The sequence below is a fragment of the Kogia breviceps genome, chromosome 14 (assembly GCF_026419965.1).
Source record: "Kogia breviceps isolate mKogBre1 chromosome 14, mKogBre1 haplotype 1, whole genome shotgun sequence".
Lineage (NCBI taxonomy): Eukaryota > Metazoa > Chordata > Mammalia > Artiodactyla > Physeteridae > Kogia > Kogia breviceps.
In genome coordinates, this window is record NC_081323.1 from 25,717,296 (window position 1) to 25,735,486 (window position 18,191).

Here is an 18,191-nt window from a genome sequence, read left to right on the forward strand (position 1 = left end):
TCCCTCCCCCTGCATCCTGGCCATGGTCCTTGTCCGCAAACTCAGGTGCAAAACACGGGCTGCTCCATCAGCACGCAGCCCCGTGTCACCCCTCCCCCACTGGGCTCCAAGGTGTGTGGTGTGGCTGAGTGGTGTCGGGTTTCCTGGGCAAGGGGTTGCCTGTGAGACACTGACCATGTGGGCGGGTCTGGGCAACAGTAGAGAGCAGGGCCACCTGGGCGGGGTGAGGTACCTGAGTGTCAGTGCTGGCTTGAAGCAAGACAGCCCACAGCGCACCCGGCTTCAGGACCCGGTGTGGGGAGAGCGCAGGCAGTGTTCTCAGCTGCTCAGGTGTTGGTTATGTGTTGAGGGAGTGATATTTTAGTTACACTGGGTTAAATAAAGCAGACTGCTAAAATTCACTCCATCTGTCTCTCTCGCTGAGGCTGCTCAAATCACCAGTGCAGCTGCTCTGTGGCCGGCACCCTCTCTCAGTGGCTCTGCTCTGGCCATGTCCCCCTGTGGCACCCTGTGTCCTCGGCCTGGTTGCTGGGCTGGCTGTGTTCAGCAGGTCCTGGGCTCCAGCCTCCCTGCTCGGGTTCTCTGACCAGAGGGCCAGTGATTGCTCCTGGGCCTCCCTCCCCTCCTGCCCAGGCTAGAGGGCTCCTGCCCGTGACAGGCCAGCAGCCACCCCTGCTGGCTGGCCAAGTGGTGCCCGCTCAGATCCTTCCAAAAATGGGCAGTTGGGGAGGCCTTGATGGAATGGGAAAGCTGAGGGCTCAGGTTCCACCGGCAGTTGGGCTGTGAAGTCAGGAGGTTCTGGTGAGAAAAAGAAGGTTCCAGAAGAGCCCCCGCTGCCTTGCCTACTTTGGTTTTGTCTTGAAGGAGAGATGTGAGGGCAGAGCTACCACTTCACACCTCACCTGCTCCCCCTGGATCCCAGAGCCTTCAGCTCTGACTTTTCCTGCCGCCCTCCCCTACCCCCCTCCCCCAACCGCCCTGGGGTCCAGCTGTGGGCAGCCGTGGGGTGCTAGGCCCAGGGTTTCTGGGCAACAGCCAAAACCACAGGCAGGGCTGTTGGTAAAGCTATATCAGGTGAGTTGAAGCGGAGCTGGGAGGACCACCAGGCGAGAGCCTGCACGAGGGTCTGGGCCACGTGGGACGGCTTTGCTTCCTGACCCCCAGCTCTCCTCAGAGCCCAGGCACTCCATCTGGAGCTGGTCAGGCAGGCACTGTCCCATTCCTGCTGCCAAATGCTATATGTCCTCAGGTGGGGCCCTGGACCTTTCTGAGCCTGAGCTTCCTACATGGACAGTGAGAGCTGGGCCTTGCTGTGGGACCCAGCGGGATGAGCCACGGTGAGCTCAGTGGGCACACTTAGCAAGGTTTGGGGTCCCTGTTACCCTGGGCTCCATTTGCAAGCATCTCCCCCCATTGGCTCTAAAGGCAAACCCCAAGGTACCTTCTAGAGCCGGCAGACAGCAACCCCTCGTCAGGGACCTTGCCACCCTCCCAGCCAGGCACCATCACCCCGGAGGATCTGGAGCTCCTCCTGGAGGAAGGGCTGGCCAGCTCCGAGCCCTTGAGTCTGGAGGAGATCTCAGAGAGGTATGAGTCCAGCTGCCTGCCATCCACCACTTTGGTCCCAGAGCAGGACACCCCCAAGCACTAGAAGAAGCTGGAGCGGTGGTGAGCCCCTTGGGGACCAGGGGCAGGGGAGCCACGTAGTGAGTGTCCTGCACACGCAGCCGACACAGCCCACTCCTCACCCCACCAGGGTGGCCGACCTGCAGGCCGAGGTGGTGTCGCTGCGGGGACACAAGGCCTGCTGCGAGCGTACCACACTGAGCCTGCTGTAGGAGCTGCTGCAGGTGCACACCTTCTTGCAGCTGCAGGACTCAGAGCTGAAGAGGCTGCAGCAGGCGGCTCAGGCCCCCAAGAAGGAGGCTCTCCAGGTGGGACGTGTCGGCTGGGAGGGAACATCCCAGGGTGTCAGGGCAGCTGTTTCCTGGACGCTGAGCCCCACTCAGCCCCTGCTGCTCAGGCAGGGCCTCGGGTCCCACTCCGTGGGCCCCTGTGTCTGTGCTAGTCGAGCTGGGAGGGCCCCTGGCCTGCACTCAGCTCACCCCTCCATCTTGCAGTTCCCCAGCCTGCAGAACCAGAACCAGATGCAGGCCCTGGACAAGAGGTACCCCTGCACCCTTGGAGCAGGCTTAACAGGAGGGAGGGGGCTTTGGGGAAGCAGCGACTGCTGCCAGGCCAGTCTGGGCATCAGCCCCTGGCTTTTGTTGCCTCCAATTTGGTATCTTGCTCAGGTAAGCAAACACATCCATGGCCCAACTCCAGAAGGTCAGGTTGCTGGAGCCCAGCAGCCTGTGGAGCCTGGGAAAGGGGCAGAAGGCTTGCTGCTGGGCCCCTTGGCTGAACCCCCACCCCAAAGGCTGCCCAGCCTGCTCCTGGCTGCCAGGAGGTGGCAGGGCAGGCCCCAGGCAGAAGCAACTCTTGTGTGCCAGGCTGGTGGAGGTCCGGGAGGCCCTGACCCAGATAAGGAGGAAGGAGGCACTCCAGGACTCTGAGTGGAAGTGTGCTAAGCAGGAGGCCAGCCTTAGGTGGGCCCCTCAGGAGGCTGTCTCTGGACCTGCCGAGGGGTCGTGTGGGAGTCATCAAGGAGGGCAGGTGACCCTCCAGCCCAGGGTCCCCACCCCCTCCCCTTCCCCATCAGTCACGCTCACGGGGAGCCTAGCTCTCTCTGTCCCAGGAGGGGACACAGAGTGGGCTTCTGGCCTCTCTGTGTGTTTACCCGGGTGGGGTTGGACCTCCTGCTAGGTCAGCCTGGGCCCCCCGGATGCAGGCCTGGCCTGAAAAGGATTTGGTGTTCAGGGCCCCACCAGCCTCCCTGAGGCTCCTCATCAGGCCTCTGGCCGACTGGGCTGCTGTGACCTGCAGCCGTTGCCCCTAGGTTTTCTGAGCTGACTGAGAAGCTGAAGCAGGAGGAATGGGACTGGGAGGTGGCCTGTGGAGCCCTGCAGAAGAGCCAGGAGGAGGGCAGCCAGAGGGTGGACCATGAGGTGTCTAGGATGCAGGTACCTGGGAGGCCAGGGACAGGCCCAGGCAGGGCTCTGGCATCAGCAGCCAGCAAGCTGCCAGCAAGACGGTCTGTGCAGGAGACCCCCAACTCTCCCCATCCCACATCTTCTCCACTGCTGGGCTCTTCCTTCACCTCAGCTCTTGTTTTGGTTCCGTTCACGTATTTGGACCTGGTGGCCGACTCTCAAGTCCTACGCTGTCCACTACGGTGGCCATTGGCCACAGGTGGCTCTGTATGTTGCAATTTAAAATTCAGTTCCTTGGTCACACGAGCCACATCGCAGTGCTCTGTGGCTACCTGTGGCTGGTGGCTGCCGATTTGGCTGTGCTGAGGTGGAGTGCGTCCTCCATCACAGAAAGTCCATCATTAGCACGAGTGCTGTTGCGGCCACTGCTCCCCCACCTCCCCTTCCCCATGTGATCAGCACCCAGATCATGAAATAGAATCTTGGGCTTCCCTGGTGGCGCAGTGGTTGAGGTTCTGCCTGCTGATGCAGGGGGCGCAGGTTCGTGCCCCGGTCTGGGAGGATCCCATGTGTCGTGGAGTGGCTGGGCCCGGGAGCTGTGGCTGCTGGGCCTGCCGCGTCTGGAGCCTGTGCTCCGCGATGGGAGAGGCCACGGCGGTGAGAGGCCCGCGTACAGCAAAAAAAGAAATACAATCTCATAGCCCGAGACCCCTTCCTTGGCCATTTCAATGGGCCAAGGAAGCGTCAATGCTTCCCTCCGTGCAAAGTGGAACTCCTTTCCTGAAGATGCATCTTCCAGTGTCCCTGCTTCCGGGCTGGTGCCTGTGGCCTAGAAGGTGGGGCAGGGGCCAGGGTGGGGCCTCTGGACCCAGCCTCTTCAGCTCTGCAAATAGAGACCAGGGGCTGTGCTGCATCCCCAGCTGCTGCCCTCATAGCTCAGCTGCCCAGCTCCATGCATGCCCCTCCCGCTGCCCTGTGGGAAGCTGGTGCCTTGGCTCCATCAAGAGGCAGGAGCCCCAGGTGGCATCGGGGCCTGGGATCCCCAATGCCTGGCTGGCCCGCATCTCCCCAAGTGTGCCCTGGGGCTGGGGTCAGTACCTTTCCACTGCTGCCTGGTTTTGTGAATAAAGTTTTATCAGCACATGGCCATTCATTTACTGTTGCCCACGGCTGCTCTTGCACTGGAACCACAAAGCTGAGGGGTTATGACAGAGACCCTGTGGCCCATAAACGCCAAACGTCTGCCTTCTGGTTCTTTACAGAAACAGCCGAGGCCTGTTCCGGGTCACCCTGCATGGGGCAGGGAGGCTGATGGGGGCTCAGGGCACACCTGCTCTGGGCTGTGGGAAGCACTCCTAGCCTAGAAGGACTTGTGGCTGTGGAGAGGGTGCCTCGTGCCTGTGGGCTTAGACCCCCGTCTCCTGCATCCAGACCCTTGGTGCAGCAGGAAAGGAACTGATGGAGGGAGAAGAGACAAGGGGTCCCACCCTGGGCCTGGAGGTCAAGGGCAGACAGTGTGTGTGTACACACGTGTGAATGGGGATGTGCACACGTGCATGAGTGTGTGTGCATGTGTGAGCGTGTGCTCACATGTACACTCAGCCTCCTTTCCTGGGGCTCCTGGTAGGAGTATGATCCGATGGCTGTTCTGCCACCTCCCCTGGTGGGGTCTGGCAGTCACTGTGAGGACCATGTGTGTCCTGGGCCCGTGGAGTGTGGCCTTCAGACCCTTCACAGCCCTTGCGCCTGGCTCTCTGGGACATGTGGCCCCTGCCTGCCCTGCCTTCCTTCCTGAGGAGGGTGAGACGGGCCCACCCCTGCAGGGCACACAGGACTAGGGTGCCCTCCGACAGAGATGGTTGGGCAGGAGAACAGCAAGTCCCTGATGGCGCTGTTGGTATGGGGATGGGCGAGGGGGACGCCCATGGGGAGGTGCACAGTGACAATGTGGCCCTCACTCCACAGGCCCAGATGACCCAGCTCAGGGAGGAGACAAGCCTCCGCTTTCTCAAGAGGGAGGCCAAGCTATGCGGCTTCCTACAGAAGAGCTTTCTGGCCCTGGAGAATGTGCGTACCTGCCGGCGGCGGGGCAGCCAGTCCCCCTCTCCCCAGCTCACGGTGGGCGCGGTCTCCCTGCAGAGGATGAAGGCCTCAGAGATCGCACGGCTGCAGGCGGAGAGCGGCCTACGGGAGGAGCTGGAGAGCAAGTGGCAGCAACTCCGGGAGCTGGACGCAGAGCTCACGCGGGCCCTGCAGGGGCAGAGGCAGGTGGGTGGCGTGGGGGGCACTGGCACAGGCAGGGCCCCGGCTGGAGCTGGGCAGGTCTCAGGCTGCCTCTGCCTGGCAGCAGGAAGAGTGCCACCTCCTAGAGCAGTGTCGGGGCCTGGACAAGGCTGTGGTCCAGCTGACCCAGTTCGTGCATCAGAACCAAGCATCGCTGAGCCACATTCTGCTGGCCGAGCAGAAGGCCTGGTGGGTGTCTGAGTGGGGCCTCAGGCGGGGCAGGTGGGAACAACCCTGCTCCCCTGACCTCAACGTCCTGAGCCTGGCTCGAGGCCCAGTGGGGTGCCCTGGGGCAGAGAAGCTGTCCTTTAGTGGGGGGCTCCCATCCCTCCCCAAGCCTCTCCCTCGCGGGGGGGCTCTTGAGTGGCAGAGGTGGACACAGCCCCGTCTCAGTGGTCCCTGTGATGACCCTCATCCTCTCCCTGGAGCCACCTGGAAGGTTCTGAAGCCAGTAGCTGGGCTCGCTGCCCTGGCACAATGCCAAGGGGTAGGCCAGCCTTGGCTGAGGGACAGTCTCTCTCAGTGGCACCCACCCCCAGGGATGCTAAGGGGCAGTTGGATGGAGAACAGCCAGGCCGGGGAGCTGGCTACGTACCTGCAGGAGAGCCTGGAGGCCATGCAGCTGGCCAGTGAGCTGGCCCAGCAGGAGATGCACAGTTCCCTGGAGCTGGTGAGGCGGCAGGACCAGGGCTGGGCCCGCAGGGTTCCCCGCCTATTCAGGCAGTACACTCAGCCCGGCCTCACACCGCTCCGAGAGAAGAGCCAGGCCCTGGAGGTGTCCGTGGCTGAGCTGGTCAGGCAGGTGAAAGACATGAGTGACCACTTCCTGGCCCTGAGCTGGAGGCTGGACCTGCAGGAGCAGACGCTGAGCCTGAGGCTGTGCAAGGTGAGTGCACAGAGCAGCCCGGGGAAGGCGCACCTAGATGGGAGGGGTCCTGCTGCCCCTCAGGGCGGCAACAGCTGTCCACAAGACCCAGGGCCCCAACCACACGGGGGCTCCACTGAGTGACCAGCAAAGCAGCCTACACCTTTGGGTTCTTTTTGCTCTTTTTCTAACAGCTTTATTGAGGTTCAGCGCACACACCAGACAATTCCCCTTTTCAAAGTGTGTACTTCTGTGATTCTTTGTGTATTCAGAGTTGTACAGCCACCACCACAATCACTTTTAGAACTTTTCCATCCCCCCAAAAGGAAACCCCGTGCATTAGAGGTCACACCCCCTCCCCCAGCCCCTGGCAAACACTGGTCTGCTTTCTATCTCTCTGGATTTGCCTGCTCTGGACATTTCGTATAAATGGAATCAAATGCTCTGTGGCCTTTTGTGAGCTTCTCTCGCTGAACGTTCCGTGTTTGAGGTTCATCCACTTTGTGGCATGTGTCAGTGCTCCTTTCCTTTTTATGGCTGTCACATTTCACTGTGTGGATGGACCATAGCTTATCCACTTGTCAGCTGATGCACACTGAGCTGGTGTCCTTCGGATGCCCTTAGTGCTGCCGTGAACACCGGTATACACCCTTTGGCGGCGGGGCCGGGTCCCCCATCCTGTGCGTGTAGGCCGGCTACCTGTTCTCTGTTGCTGCCGACTCACAGGCAGCTGGGTCTGGCTCAGGGGAGGGAGTGAAGCCAGGCTTTCTTAGGGATGTGGCTCTGCTCAGCCTGGTGGCCCTGCCTGGGAGAACCGGGACACCCAGACTGTGCCAGGCCAGGCCACCTGGGCTGTGTCCGGTCAGTGTGGACATGCTCCGAGCTGAGGTGGGGGCCCTGTGCCCTCCAGGAGCTCTGCTGCATGGGGCTGGCCGTCTGACTATGGCTCCAGTGGGGCCAGTCTGTCTGCCTGTCCACCCTCCCTCTCTGGGTGGGTTCCAGCCCTCACTGGTGTCCGTGCCCCAGGCACAGAGTGAGTGGGGATTTGCAGAGCAGCGATGGCAGGAAGGCCTGGCCCGGTGTCAAGAGGAGGCCGAGGCACACCTACGGGAGGTGCAGCAGAGAGTGGACAGCCTGCCCCAGCAGGTGGGTGAGGGCTGGGGTGGCTTCCCCCTTGCCACTGTGCCCATCCTGAGCCGCCCCCCGGCTCCGTGTTTCAGATAGAGGCCATCGCTGACAGGTGCATCCTTCACAAGAGTGACTCAGACCTAAAGATCTCCGCCGAGGCCAAAGCCAGGTGAGGCCCCCGGCTCCCTGTCACAGCCTGGCAGGACCTTCAGGGACTGGGCTGGTCCCACCGCAGGAGGGCACAGCCATCTCAGAACGACCCTGCTGCATCACAGAGCTTCCTGACAGTGGTCCATCCTCCCCAAGCCCCTGCACCTGTGGTAGCCCCGACCCCTCCCCACCCCAGGCGTGGCCCAGCTTTGGGCTTGGCCCCTGATGGGGGCAGCCTTTCACTCTGTCACCTGCTGGGGACCCCCCAGTGCCCACTGCTGGGGCGACAGTGCTGAGCACCCTATGCTCTGCCCCTGGCCTCCTCCCTCCAGCTGCCCGCCCCCCCAGATGCCCCCCAGAGCCCGGAAGCCCCAGCCTCCTGTGCTCACAGAGAGTTCGAGGGTGAGGCTGTGAGGCAGGAGCTGGCTGCTCCGCTGTCCTCTGTGCAGCTGCTCAGAGAGGGCAACCCCGGGCGGAACATCGCTGAGATCCAGGGCAAGCTGGCCACGGTACCCCTGGCCCCTGGGCTTGGCACACTCAGTGGGGGGTGGTGGGGGGCTGGCTCAGACAGGGGCAGACCTCCCCCCACCCAGGGAGGCTCAGATCCAGGACACCCCCCTGGGAGTGTGGGGGGCGAGGCTCATGGAACCAGCCGTCCTGCTGGGTGGCTCTGCACATATCAGACTCTGGAAGTATCAAGTGGGGGCTCCTGTAGATGCTGAGGTGCATCAGCAGTCAGTGAAAAGAGCATCCCTGAGTTCTGACCGGGTCCCCCCTTGTCATCGGGCTGAGTGATGTGGCCGGCTCCCACTGAGGGGCGAGGACCCATGTGTCGGAGGCCGGCTCCTGCCACGAGTGATTAGGGCGGAGGCCTCCCCCGGGTCTGCAGACTTCCTGAATCTGTGCCCACAAATGGGGGCCGTATTTAGTTTCAGAACCAAATGATGAAGTTGGAAAGCAGCATCCAGGACAAGACCATCCAGAATCTCAAGTTTAATACAGAAACCAAGCGGGTGAGAGGTGGCCCCTGAACTGGGCCCTGGCCGTGCCCCCGCCCCCCCACCCAAGCTCCAGGGCTTACCAGGCCCTGTGGGTGGGCCACCTTTCTCTGTGCAGAGCCTGACTCCCAGCTGCCCTCATCACCCCCAGCCTGGCCACCCCCTATCTTTTTGGTCTGCCCAGCCGTCTGTCTGCCTGTCTGGCCCAAGCAGAGCTTCCAGGCAGATAAGGCCTAGGCTAGCCCAGAGGGAGATAAATCCCATTGGCTGTCCCGCCCCTCTGGTCTGATTCCTGCGTCCACAGCGCACGGAGGAAATGGCCACTCTGCGGTCAAGCGTGATGCACCTGTGGAGCGAGGAGGGCCCCTGGGCCCTGACGGTAGGCAGCAGGAGGGTCCTTATGTCCCTGGTGAGGCGGCAGTTCTTCATCAAGGACGTGGCCCCTGACGAGGTGGTCCCCGTGAACCACTGGGGCATGTATCAGGCCGTGAGGTGGGCAGCGGGGAGCTGCCTTCCAGAGCCCCCTCCAGGCCCGGGTTCGGGGCTGGGCGGACCCCGAGGGCAATGGGCAGAGGCGGGGTCCGGGCTGTGAGCCATGTCTCTGGGCAGGTGGCTGCAGTGGAAAGCTGTCCTCATGAAGCTGGTGGCCTGGCGGAGGCCAAGGGCGATCTGGGAGAAGCCCCTCAGCTGGAAGCCCACCCACTAGCTCTCGTCCCTGCCTCTTTCCCAGAAATAAACATGCCCGCCCCATGCCTGTCAGAGACTGGAGTTCCCTCCAGGGGTTCAGGAGGCCCCGGGCAGGGGAGTGGCCAAGAGGACCTTCCCTAGACTCCCAGAACCCCTGCTCCTGTCCTGGCTGCTGAGCCCCAGGCCCCACCGCTCCCCAGGGCCTCTCACCCACAGGCACTGCGGCCCAAGCCCCACCCGGAGCCAACAGCATGTTAGCTTGGCCACTCAGACGGTGCCCCACTTCCTGCCCCTCCAAGAAAGCCCTCACCCCCATGGTAGCTGGCCCTGCCACCTGCCGCAGGTACCACGAGGAGGGGCCACCCTGGGGGCAGCTGGGCAGGCAGTGTGGAGGGCTGCCCTTCACCACTGACTGGAAATTTGGGGGCTGGTCTTTGAGGAAATGTGGCTTGCCCAGAGGGGAACCCAGCATGTAGACTCCCTGAGCCCACTGCCTCCAAGAGGCTGCAGCTCCTGCCCCATCCTCCCGCCTGTGGGCAGAGCTCTTGGGTGGCCCCTGCCCATCCCCTGCCCTGGCCTGGGAAGTCCCTACCTGAGCTGATTTGTCCCCTGGTGGCTGCCCTGATTGGAGGTCCCCGAGGGCTCCTTTCAGGACAGCAATAAAGAGAGTCTGGACCCTTGTTGCCCTCAGCTCACCCCCACTGATCCTTGCTCACTCTCTAGGCCTCGGCCAGCTGCACCTCCTCCAGGGCCTGCCCCCCCCAACCCAGCAGCTCAGGGCCGGCCTCTGCCGACCAGCTGGCCAGCAGGTCGCTGAAGTCAGGCGTGCTGGGGTGCAGCAGACCCAGGGGGCTGGGTGCCGGCTCCTTCCAGAAGGAGGGGGGAAGCTTCCTTTGGGTCATGGGGGTGATGTGGCCGTACTTCTGCTCCAGCCGGAGTCGGCAGCCAGCCGCGGCCCTGGGTCCCAAGTACTGCTGCAGCCCGTAGTCGAAGAGCTCGGCCAGGGGTCCCAGCGGCTGTGGCCCTTCCCCACCGAGGCCTGGCCCACATGCCTGCCCCTCAGGGGCCCCAGGGGAGCAGACCCCAGGCTCAGTGACCTCGTTGTCTTCTGGGGCCTCACTCTGGGCCAGGCGCACCAGGTTGGTGCAGGAGAGCTCCCTGGCTGAGCTGCTGGCCGTGTGGCCGTCAGCGTAGATATCGCAGGTGTCGAGGTCCTGCCCCCGGTCCTTGTGGCCGAAGTACCGCTGGATGTCGCCACTGATGAGCTCAGAGAACCGCAGGAGCTGCAGTGGCGTCTCTGGGCCACTGGGGTCCAGAGGGGCCACTTCTCGGGCCCAACTTGAGCTCTGGGTGGCTGGGCTGTGGCCCTCTGGCCCCTTGACCTCCAGCTCCTCTTCCCCATCCTCCTCCTCCTCAGAAGTGTCTGGGGCCTCCGGGTCTGAGAGCAGGAAGGGCCCGTGGGATGGCAGAGGCAGCCGGAAGTCACAGAGAGGCCAGATCACGCCCGCGGCCATCTCTCTGCCGAGCTTCTGGGGGCTCTCAGGCAATGGGTGCTAGCTGGGGAGGGAGGCAGAGAGGGGACAGGTTAGCAGTCAGGGCCCGCAGCCCTCCTAGGGGAATAGTCACTGCAGGCTTGGGGCGGGCGCTGAGCTCAGAGGCAGATGACATTTGGAGAGACGGAGGTGGTGGGCACTGTGGGCGGGGGGCATGGCAGGAGTGAGCTGTAGGGCGCAGGCCTCAGTCTCCCGCCAGAGGAGGTACATCCTATCCTGTAGGGAGGGTGGCTGACAGTGCTGTTGGAATAGTGACTCGGAGAGAGAGAAGCAGGGCAGGTGGGAAGGGAGCCGGCCCAGGGGCTGGGCTTCGGGCAGGTTTGGGGCCTGGAGAGCAGAGCCCTTGTCCCAGCTCAGGGTTGCTGTAGCTCTTGATAAACAGGCCTGTTGACGCAGAGCCTGCCCAGGTGCAGGGTGGGGGGGGACCCCCTTGGCATGCCCCCTCCCCCAGTGTCTGTGGTTGGCAGGGTCCCTCCGTGCCTGAAGTGTCCATGCTGAGCCCGGGAGCCGGGCCTGGCTGCCTCGAGCTGGGTGCTCTGTCCCTTGCAGTTTGGGGGGCTTCAGAGGCTTCAGGGGCTGTGAGGGTGAGCTCCGGGGGTCTTCGGGGGAGGGCAGAGCCATTTCTCTGTCCCCACAGTTGCAGGCTTCCCTGTGCTCCCTGTCAGGGGTGGGGGTGGTGGTGAGGTCACCTCTAGCATCTCTAACCTGGGGATGGGTGGGGGGGCTGGCAGGACCGTGGAGGGGGTGGGATTAGGGGAGCTGATTGTGAATGTGGGAGGCCCCCCCAGAACAGGGCCCCAGCTCCTCCACTGCAGGGAGGCAAGTGGGCCAGCCCTTGGACCAGGAGGCCTTCTAGTGGGAGCCCTGGGCAAGGGGGAGGAAGAAAGGGAAGGGGGGTTAGAGAGAAGGGGGGTTCCCAGCTTCAGGAAACCACTCCCCATGTGGGGGGAGGGGTGGGAAGTCCATAGGCTGCCCTCAGAGTCAGGGGGGCCTCTCGGACCTCCCCCTCCTCCCTGCTATCATGCTCTGCAGTTCTAGGGCCCCTCTTCCGTGTTGGGGTGAACCGTGGCCCCAGCATTGGGCGTGGGCATGGCCGCTGGTGGGGAGCCAAGACTCAGGTGCCCACCTTTCCCTGGCTGGCCCACCTAGATGACCCAGCCCCGCTCAGCCCTGCTGTTGACCCCTCCCCATGGGTGGGTGGTCCCCAAAGACCACCAGGGCAGAGGAACCCACAGCCTTCCCAGGACCTCCGCCACCAGCACCCTCCCGCCTGCCGCCCAGCCTGGCTCCTACCTGCCGAGGCCTGCAGCTCCCGCTGGGCAGGCCCACCTCCACCTGGGCTCAAGCATTTATAGCCAAGCTCTGTGGCTGGCCCGGCTGGCAAATATTTGGTGACTGCATTGTCATCGCAGACTGGGCAAATAGAGCCCGTTTGCTTTAGCGCCCGGCAACCAGGGCCCCGCCGGGGGGAGCCTCAGCCTGCCCGGGGGACCGTGGAGTGTTTGCCGCTCGCCCAGCTGGCTCACACCCGGGGCCGAGGACCCTTATCTCCGCCGCTGATTGGGGCCCAGACCAAACCTTGTCAAATAGGCGGAAAATTAAATTTCATGCTATTTTGACTCCTGGAGTAGCCTTCTCTAGAGGACATCCTGCTTCTGCAGCGCTCTGGGTGAACGGGCTCTGGGCCAGCAGCAGGACCTGGGAAGCCCCAGGAGGGCCAGGGACCACCAGCCAGGGCCCAGGTGGTGGGTTTATGCAGGTGGGGACCCCGGAGCCCCTGCCCAGCCCCCTCCTGCCACTTCCCACCATTCCAGAGCTGCAGGTGCATTTGCAACAAACCCCATTGAATCACTGCTCCCCCAAGGGCTTCGTCCCCATGTCCAGGCTGAGGTGACACCTCCCTTCTCTGGCTTCTTTTTTAGCTCCTGTGCCTTCCCCTAAGGGGCTTGGTGGCCCCTCCAGCCCCGTGGGTCCTGCCCGGGGACATCCTCACTGTGGTTACCACCCATCATTACAGCCCCTTCACCATGAGTCCCATGAGTCCAGTCCAAGTTTCCCCGTCCCCGGAAACTGACCTCGGCCATAGCCACAGTTCTGTCCTTACACCCTGGGGTCCGATGACACTTGCCAGGTCCTGGTTGTGGGTCGGCCCTGCCCCAGCCTTAGCCAGCCTCTCTCTGACCCAGCACAGCCCAGCTGTAAGCCAAGACCTGTGGGAGGCTGGGGGTTGGGGTCCCCGGTGGCTCCCCAGGACTGCTGGGACCCCAGAATCCCTCTTTGCCCAGATACGGCCCCTACCCCTCTGCCAGCCCAGGGAGCGCCCACCATGACCTGCCCAGGACCCAGGGCTGGACCTCAGCAACTGTCCTGGCTGTAGCTGCACTGCCCACTGCTGCCTATTGGGAACAGCCAGGGCCGGGGTCTGGGAAGGGGCTGGAGACCGGCCGGGTTGGGTCAGCCCCGCAGGGTGGGGCCTCAGGGGCCCAAGGGAAGTGCTGGGCACGGGGGCCGGGCTGAGGAAGGTGAGACGCAGCCCTGTCATGGGGAAGGTCCTGGCCTTTGTGGCCAGAGGAGGGGCTTCACGAAGGAGGTGGTTTGCAGGCGCTGATGGGGCAGGTGCTCACCCAGCCAAGCCGGGGGAAGTAAAGGTGTTCCAGCAGAGGGGACAGCCTGGAAAGGAACCAGATCGTGAGGAGCTGGCACCCCTGTGGTCGGCTGAGTGATGGCCCCAAAGATGTCCACATCCTGATCCCTGGGAATTGCATCGTCTACCCACTTGGCAAAGGGACCCAGAGGAGGTGACTGAGGTAAGGAGAGATGGCCCTGGATTATCAGTGGGTTTTTGTGTCACAGAGGGAAGCAGGAGGGTCCGAGTGGGGGTGGGGGGAGATGTGGTGACAGAAGCAGAAGGTCACTGCTGGCTTTGAAGGTGGAGGGGCTGCAAGCCAAGGAATGGAGTGGCCTCCAAAATCCGGAAAACAAGGAGATTCTCCCCTGGAGCCTTTGGGGCACAACCCTGCAGACACCTTGATTTGGGGCCAGGAAAACCCACTTGGGACTTCGGACTACCAGGACTGCACAACAAATCAGTGTTGTCTTAAGCCACTCAGTTTGTGCTCCCTGTTTCAGCAGCAACAGGAAGCCCAAAGCTGGAAGCGTTGGCTAGAAATTGGGGTGGGTGGCACATAGGACCTCCTGGCCTGGCCCTGGAGCTCAGACCTTCCTCCTGTACTGGGAGCCAAGTTGGCCAGGGCCTCAGCTCTTTCCAGCATCACTGGTACCAAATCGCAGAGTGGCAGTGGGGCTTTTGTAGGAAAGAGACCCCAGGGTGGTTTTCAGCCCCCACACCACACTCCCACTTTTCCATCCCGGCCTCTGCCTCAGGCTCCCAGTCAGTGGAACTGGAGCTGTGGAAGGGGCTCTGGGTCCCAAGAGTGACCCAGCAAGGTGTCCATTAGTGCCAGCTGTAGTAAGTCTGTCCACAGACAGCCAGACCCTTGTCCTCCAGTGGCAGAATCCCAGTGCTTTTCTCTGCCTGACCAGAGACAAGGAGGAAACCCCAGTCTAGGATGGAGAGTTCTAGAGTTGGGGAGAACCCAGAGCAGGCAGGTGTTTGGGGAGAGGAACCTCAGCAGCACAGTGTGGGGTGGGCCTCTGGACACGGGAGGCCTGAGACCGGAGACTTGGGGAGGGTGCCACTGCACCAGTCCTAGCGATCAACGATGAGGCCTAACAAGGCACAGTGTGTAGAGGTGAGGGTGGGAGACAGGCATGAGAGGGATTCAAGAAGCAGATCTTGGGTCTTAGTGGAATTACCCCCTTCCTTGCCCCTCCTGAGTCAGAGCCATGCTCAAGATAGACACAGGAGTCTGGTGGGTGGAGGCTGAACTCCAGTTTTTGTTACAGGTGAGGCTGGGCTGGGTTATGGCAGCCAGGGGGACCCTGGGTAGGTGGAGAGACGCACTTTCCCAGAATCACTGCCCACACATGTCCAGCCGGTATTGAGTGGCCAGCCAGTGCCAGGCCAAGTGGCATGGGTGGTCTAAGCCCCCTGTGCCCATGGGGGCTCCTGGGTGGGGCTGGGGGCTGAGGCACTCAGGCTGCCAGGCTTGGGGCCTGAGCATATGCTCTGGCATCTGCTCCCAGGCAGGCCCCCATTGTGGGCAGCATGGGGCCTTCAGAGCTCTGTGCCCACCCTGCCCCCACCAGCCCCCATCCCTGCTGTCAGGCCTCAGCCCCTGGGAGAAAGGCTCTGCCTTTCCAAAGGTGGTGGCCCTGCCTGTCCCCATGCACCCCATATTGATCTTCCCAGGGAAAATCAATAGCTCCAATATGTCAGCTCTCAAGTGGCGCTACAGTAAATTACTCCCACCATCAGGCACACAAGGGCTGCAGCCTCCCTCCCATTAGTGGGACATTAGTCCTCGTGTGAGGTTTCTCTGTGTGCTTTGAGATAATGAAGCCTGAGGTGTTGGTTTATGCCTCTGGGAGAAGGGGGACCTTGGACAAGAGCAGCATCGCTGCCAGTGCTGGGCACCTATCAGCCAGTGCCCTGCTGAGACTTCTGGGGTCAGGAAGTGGAGGGCCCTGGAGACACCGGGCCACCAGCCGTATCTGGCTGTGGCTTTTCCCACTCTGGGCTCCACCGCCTCAGAGGGTCAAGCAAACCACAGCATTTGGGGCTGTTGTTGCCCTCCAGCCAGAGGCTGCCAGGGACACATATGTCACTGAACAAGGTGGGTTTAAGCAAGGGAGAATTCACAGCCGGAGCATGGGTGTCTCAGGAGGCGGGTGTTAGTAAGGGCTCTGGGTTCAGCCATTGTTGGGTGAGGGGCTCTGCTCTGGGCTGCGTGCTGTCAGCAAGCAGGGTAACTGTGACTGGGCATCTGTATCAGTCTCCAGGGGCTGCCATAACAAAGGACCACCATCTGGTGGTTTAAAACAACAGAAGTTACTTTCTCACACTTCTGGAGGCCAGAAATATTAAACCATGAAGGCTCTGGGGGAGAATCTTAGCTTCTGGTGTAGCCGGCAGTCCTCCACGTTCCTTGGCTGGTGGCCGCATCACTCCAGTCTCTGCCTGCCTCTTCACATGGCCTGCTCCCCTGTGCATCTCTGGGTCTTTTTTCCTCTTATAAGGACATCATTTACGGCTCACCCTATCCATTATGACATAGTTTTAACTAATTACATCCACAAAGACCCTATTTCCAAATAGGGTCACGTGCTGAGGCTCCAGGGGGATAAGAATTTGGAGGGACATCATTCCACCCAGTATAGCATCTTTAATACATCTTATCCAGAAGGAGGGCAGATGAGGCAAGGCTCCAGCCATGGTTGGTAAAGGACCAGGGTCCCTCCCATCAGCCAGGAAGGGGGTATTTGGTCTTTTTTTGGCCACTTCCATGTTTTGCCTGTGTTCAGATGTGATTATAAAGGGGTCTTGAGCCACCATGGTCATGGAGAGGCCTGGTCCAACACTGATGTTCTCTGAAATTGTTTACATCCTACAGGACAGCCCAGCTCTAAGCACCAGGCCACCTCCCGGAGATCAAGTCCTGCTGTCCTCCTCAGACTCCACAGGACCCACGTCCTTTGCATCATGCCTTCACCTAGAATGGAGACCAGTGCCAGCAGGACTTGGGGACAGAGGAGAGGTCCACTGGACGTGTGGATTTGCTAAGTCTTTGTTGTGGGCCTGTGCTGCTCCTCCCAGACTCTGGCCTCAGAGCACCCTAGGAGCCTGATGGCAGGAAAGGAGCCCTCCACTGTCTCAGGATGGAAGGACACTTCCATGCCGTCCCCTTATCAGTCTTAACAGCTGTCCCAGGGACCAGCAGAGGGCTTCCCAGGCATAGCACCAGTCCTGGAAGCAGCCTGCGAAGGACAGGAGATGCCCATTTTACAGCTGAGGAAGCAGAGGCTCAAGGGGTGCTTGTCTGAGCTGTCTTATTTCTGTCACCCATCCAAGGCAGTGGGACAGGTTTAGTGACCCTTTGGAGGCTGCCCTGCCTGGGGGTGAAGCCCTAGCCCCTGCCATTGACCCCCAGCGCACCCCCCTCTGCTGTCCCAGGGCAGCTTGTGCCCAGATGCCCTAAAGCATACCAACCAGGTGGCTGCATCAGCTGCAGTCAGCAGCTCCACCCCAACCTCAGGCCTCTTTGATCTCCACCTCCTCCAGGAAGCCCTACAGGCTGCACACCAGAATGATTCTGGTCCATCCTCCTGCCCACAGTAGGTGCTCTTGGGGTTCCCTGTGGTCGAATTGGTTTGGCAGTGACTCTGGGTGGGGTTCTGGGGTGGAACAGGTGGGGCGGGGCCCAGTGAGGAGGATGTGGGCACACAGGTGTCTCTGTTGACACAGCAGCTCTGAACACAGTCCTGGATTTGCAGCTGAGCCACCACCAGGCATCCAGGTTTGGGCTTCCCAGGGTGGGGAGATCTCCCAGATGGTGCTGAGCTAGGAACACCTCCAGCCCGCCACCCTTGCTTAAGTGTCTCTAGACTTCCTGAGGGGTGAAGAACTGGCCCCTGAGGCTGGTGCTTCTCCTGACAGAAAGAAGGTGCAGGAGATGCTCCAGAGGCAAAGATTCTGAACCAGGAGGCAGCACATTACAGCTGCCAACTAAAAATTGTCGCTTGTCACCTGGTTCTACAAGAATGAAGTCACCTGCCACTGTAGTCACTGACCTTCAACACACCCTTAAAGGAGTTCAGGGCAGAGATCAGGAATGAGGCCCTCTGTGCTCTGGCAAAAACTGGCAGAAAAACTCTCACGTTGTGTTTTTGTTTTTGTTTTTCAGTCACAGTTCACAAGGTGGCCTCGTAACCTGATTTTGTCACCGTCAAGCCCCGCCCCCTAGCACATCACCACATCTCCACAGAGTCTGTGATGACGCCTGGGTGCTCCTATGTGGTCTCCAGACAGGATGGCTCAGCAGACCCAGGGCTAGTTTGCCTTGAAGGCAGAAGGCTCCAGCAGCTTCCCTATGAAGTCAACTGGGGAACCGGGTAGACAGGAAGTCCCAGGACAGCCCGAGGGTGACCCTCCCGGCCTGACTCCTGAAGGTAGATGGGAAGGTTCCCCCCGAGCAGGCTGCAGCCTCCACCCACAAAGATGATGGCGCGCTACGCTCTGCACTAGTGGTTCCGCTGGCCTGGAGAGAGAGACTTGTCCGAGTGCCTGCTGGCTTCCCGGTGACAGCCGTGGGCGTGCCCTGCTGCGGTGGGTGAGGGATGGCGGCCCTACGGCTGAGCAGTGCGCAGAAATGCCTGTCCCGTAGGGCGGGTGGTGTAGACGCGGCTATTCGTGCGCAGCACAGAGCAACGCAAAGCTCCAGGGATGGGTGAGGGTCCGCGGCCATGGGGCGGGGGACACTAGTCGAGGGGACAAGATGACTCCGTGGTTGAAAGTCCAATGAAAAGAGCAAAACGGCGTCGCGAGGCCGCGGGGAGGAGGCGTCCAGGGGTTGCGCCTGCCCGGCGGGAGGGGTGT

General features: G+C 61.7%; 2 protein-coding genes across 3 annotated transcripts; one reads left to right on the forward strand and one right to left on the reverse strand.

The window, feature by feature from the left end:
- Positions 1-175: 175 nt before the first annotated feature.
- CCDC154 (coiled-coil domain containing 154) lies at positions 176-9,162 on the forward strand. Its single transcript, XM_059037557.1, is given in 18 exon segments — positions 176-292; positions 1,496-1,668; positions 1,757-1,934; positions 2,121-2,167; positions 2,493-2,588; positions 2,939-3,062; positions 4,998-5,099; positions 5,172-5,300; positions 5,383-5,504; positions 5,855-5,873; positions 5,875-5,985; positions 6,049-6,201; positions 7,207-7,326; positions 7,401-7,477; positions 7,850-7,967; positions 8,388-8,471; positions 8,761-8,948; positions 9,066-9,162. Coding segments are annotated over 18 exon segments (2,055 nt in total).
- A 700-nt stretch (positions 9,163-9,862) lies between these two features.
- Positions 9,863-17,495, reverse strand: PERCC1 (proline and glutamate rich with coiled coil 1). 2 transcript variants are annotated; one of them, XM_059038502.2, is made up of 2 exons: positions 17,387-17,495; positions 9,863-10,700 (listed from the first exon to the last, which is right to left on the reverse strand). In XM_059038502.2, the coding sequence occupies exon 2, from the start codon at positions 10,655-10,657 to the stop codon at positions 9,863-9,865; it is 795 nt and encodes a 264-aa protein (XP_058894485.1). In that variant the 5' UTR covers positions 10,658-10,700; positions 17,387-17,495. The 2 variants fall into 2 exon arrangements, 1 of the variants encoding a protein (XP_058894485.1); XR_010836546.1 differs by lacking the exon at positions 9,863-10,700 and adding an exon at positions 16,548-16,573.
- Between the last annotated feature and the right edge of the window lie 696 nt (positions 17,496-18,191).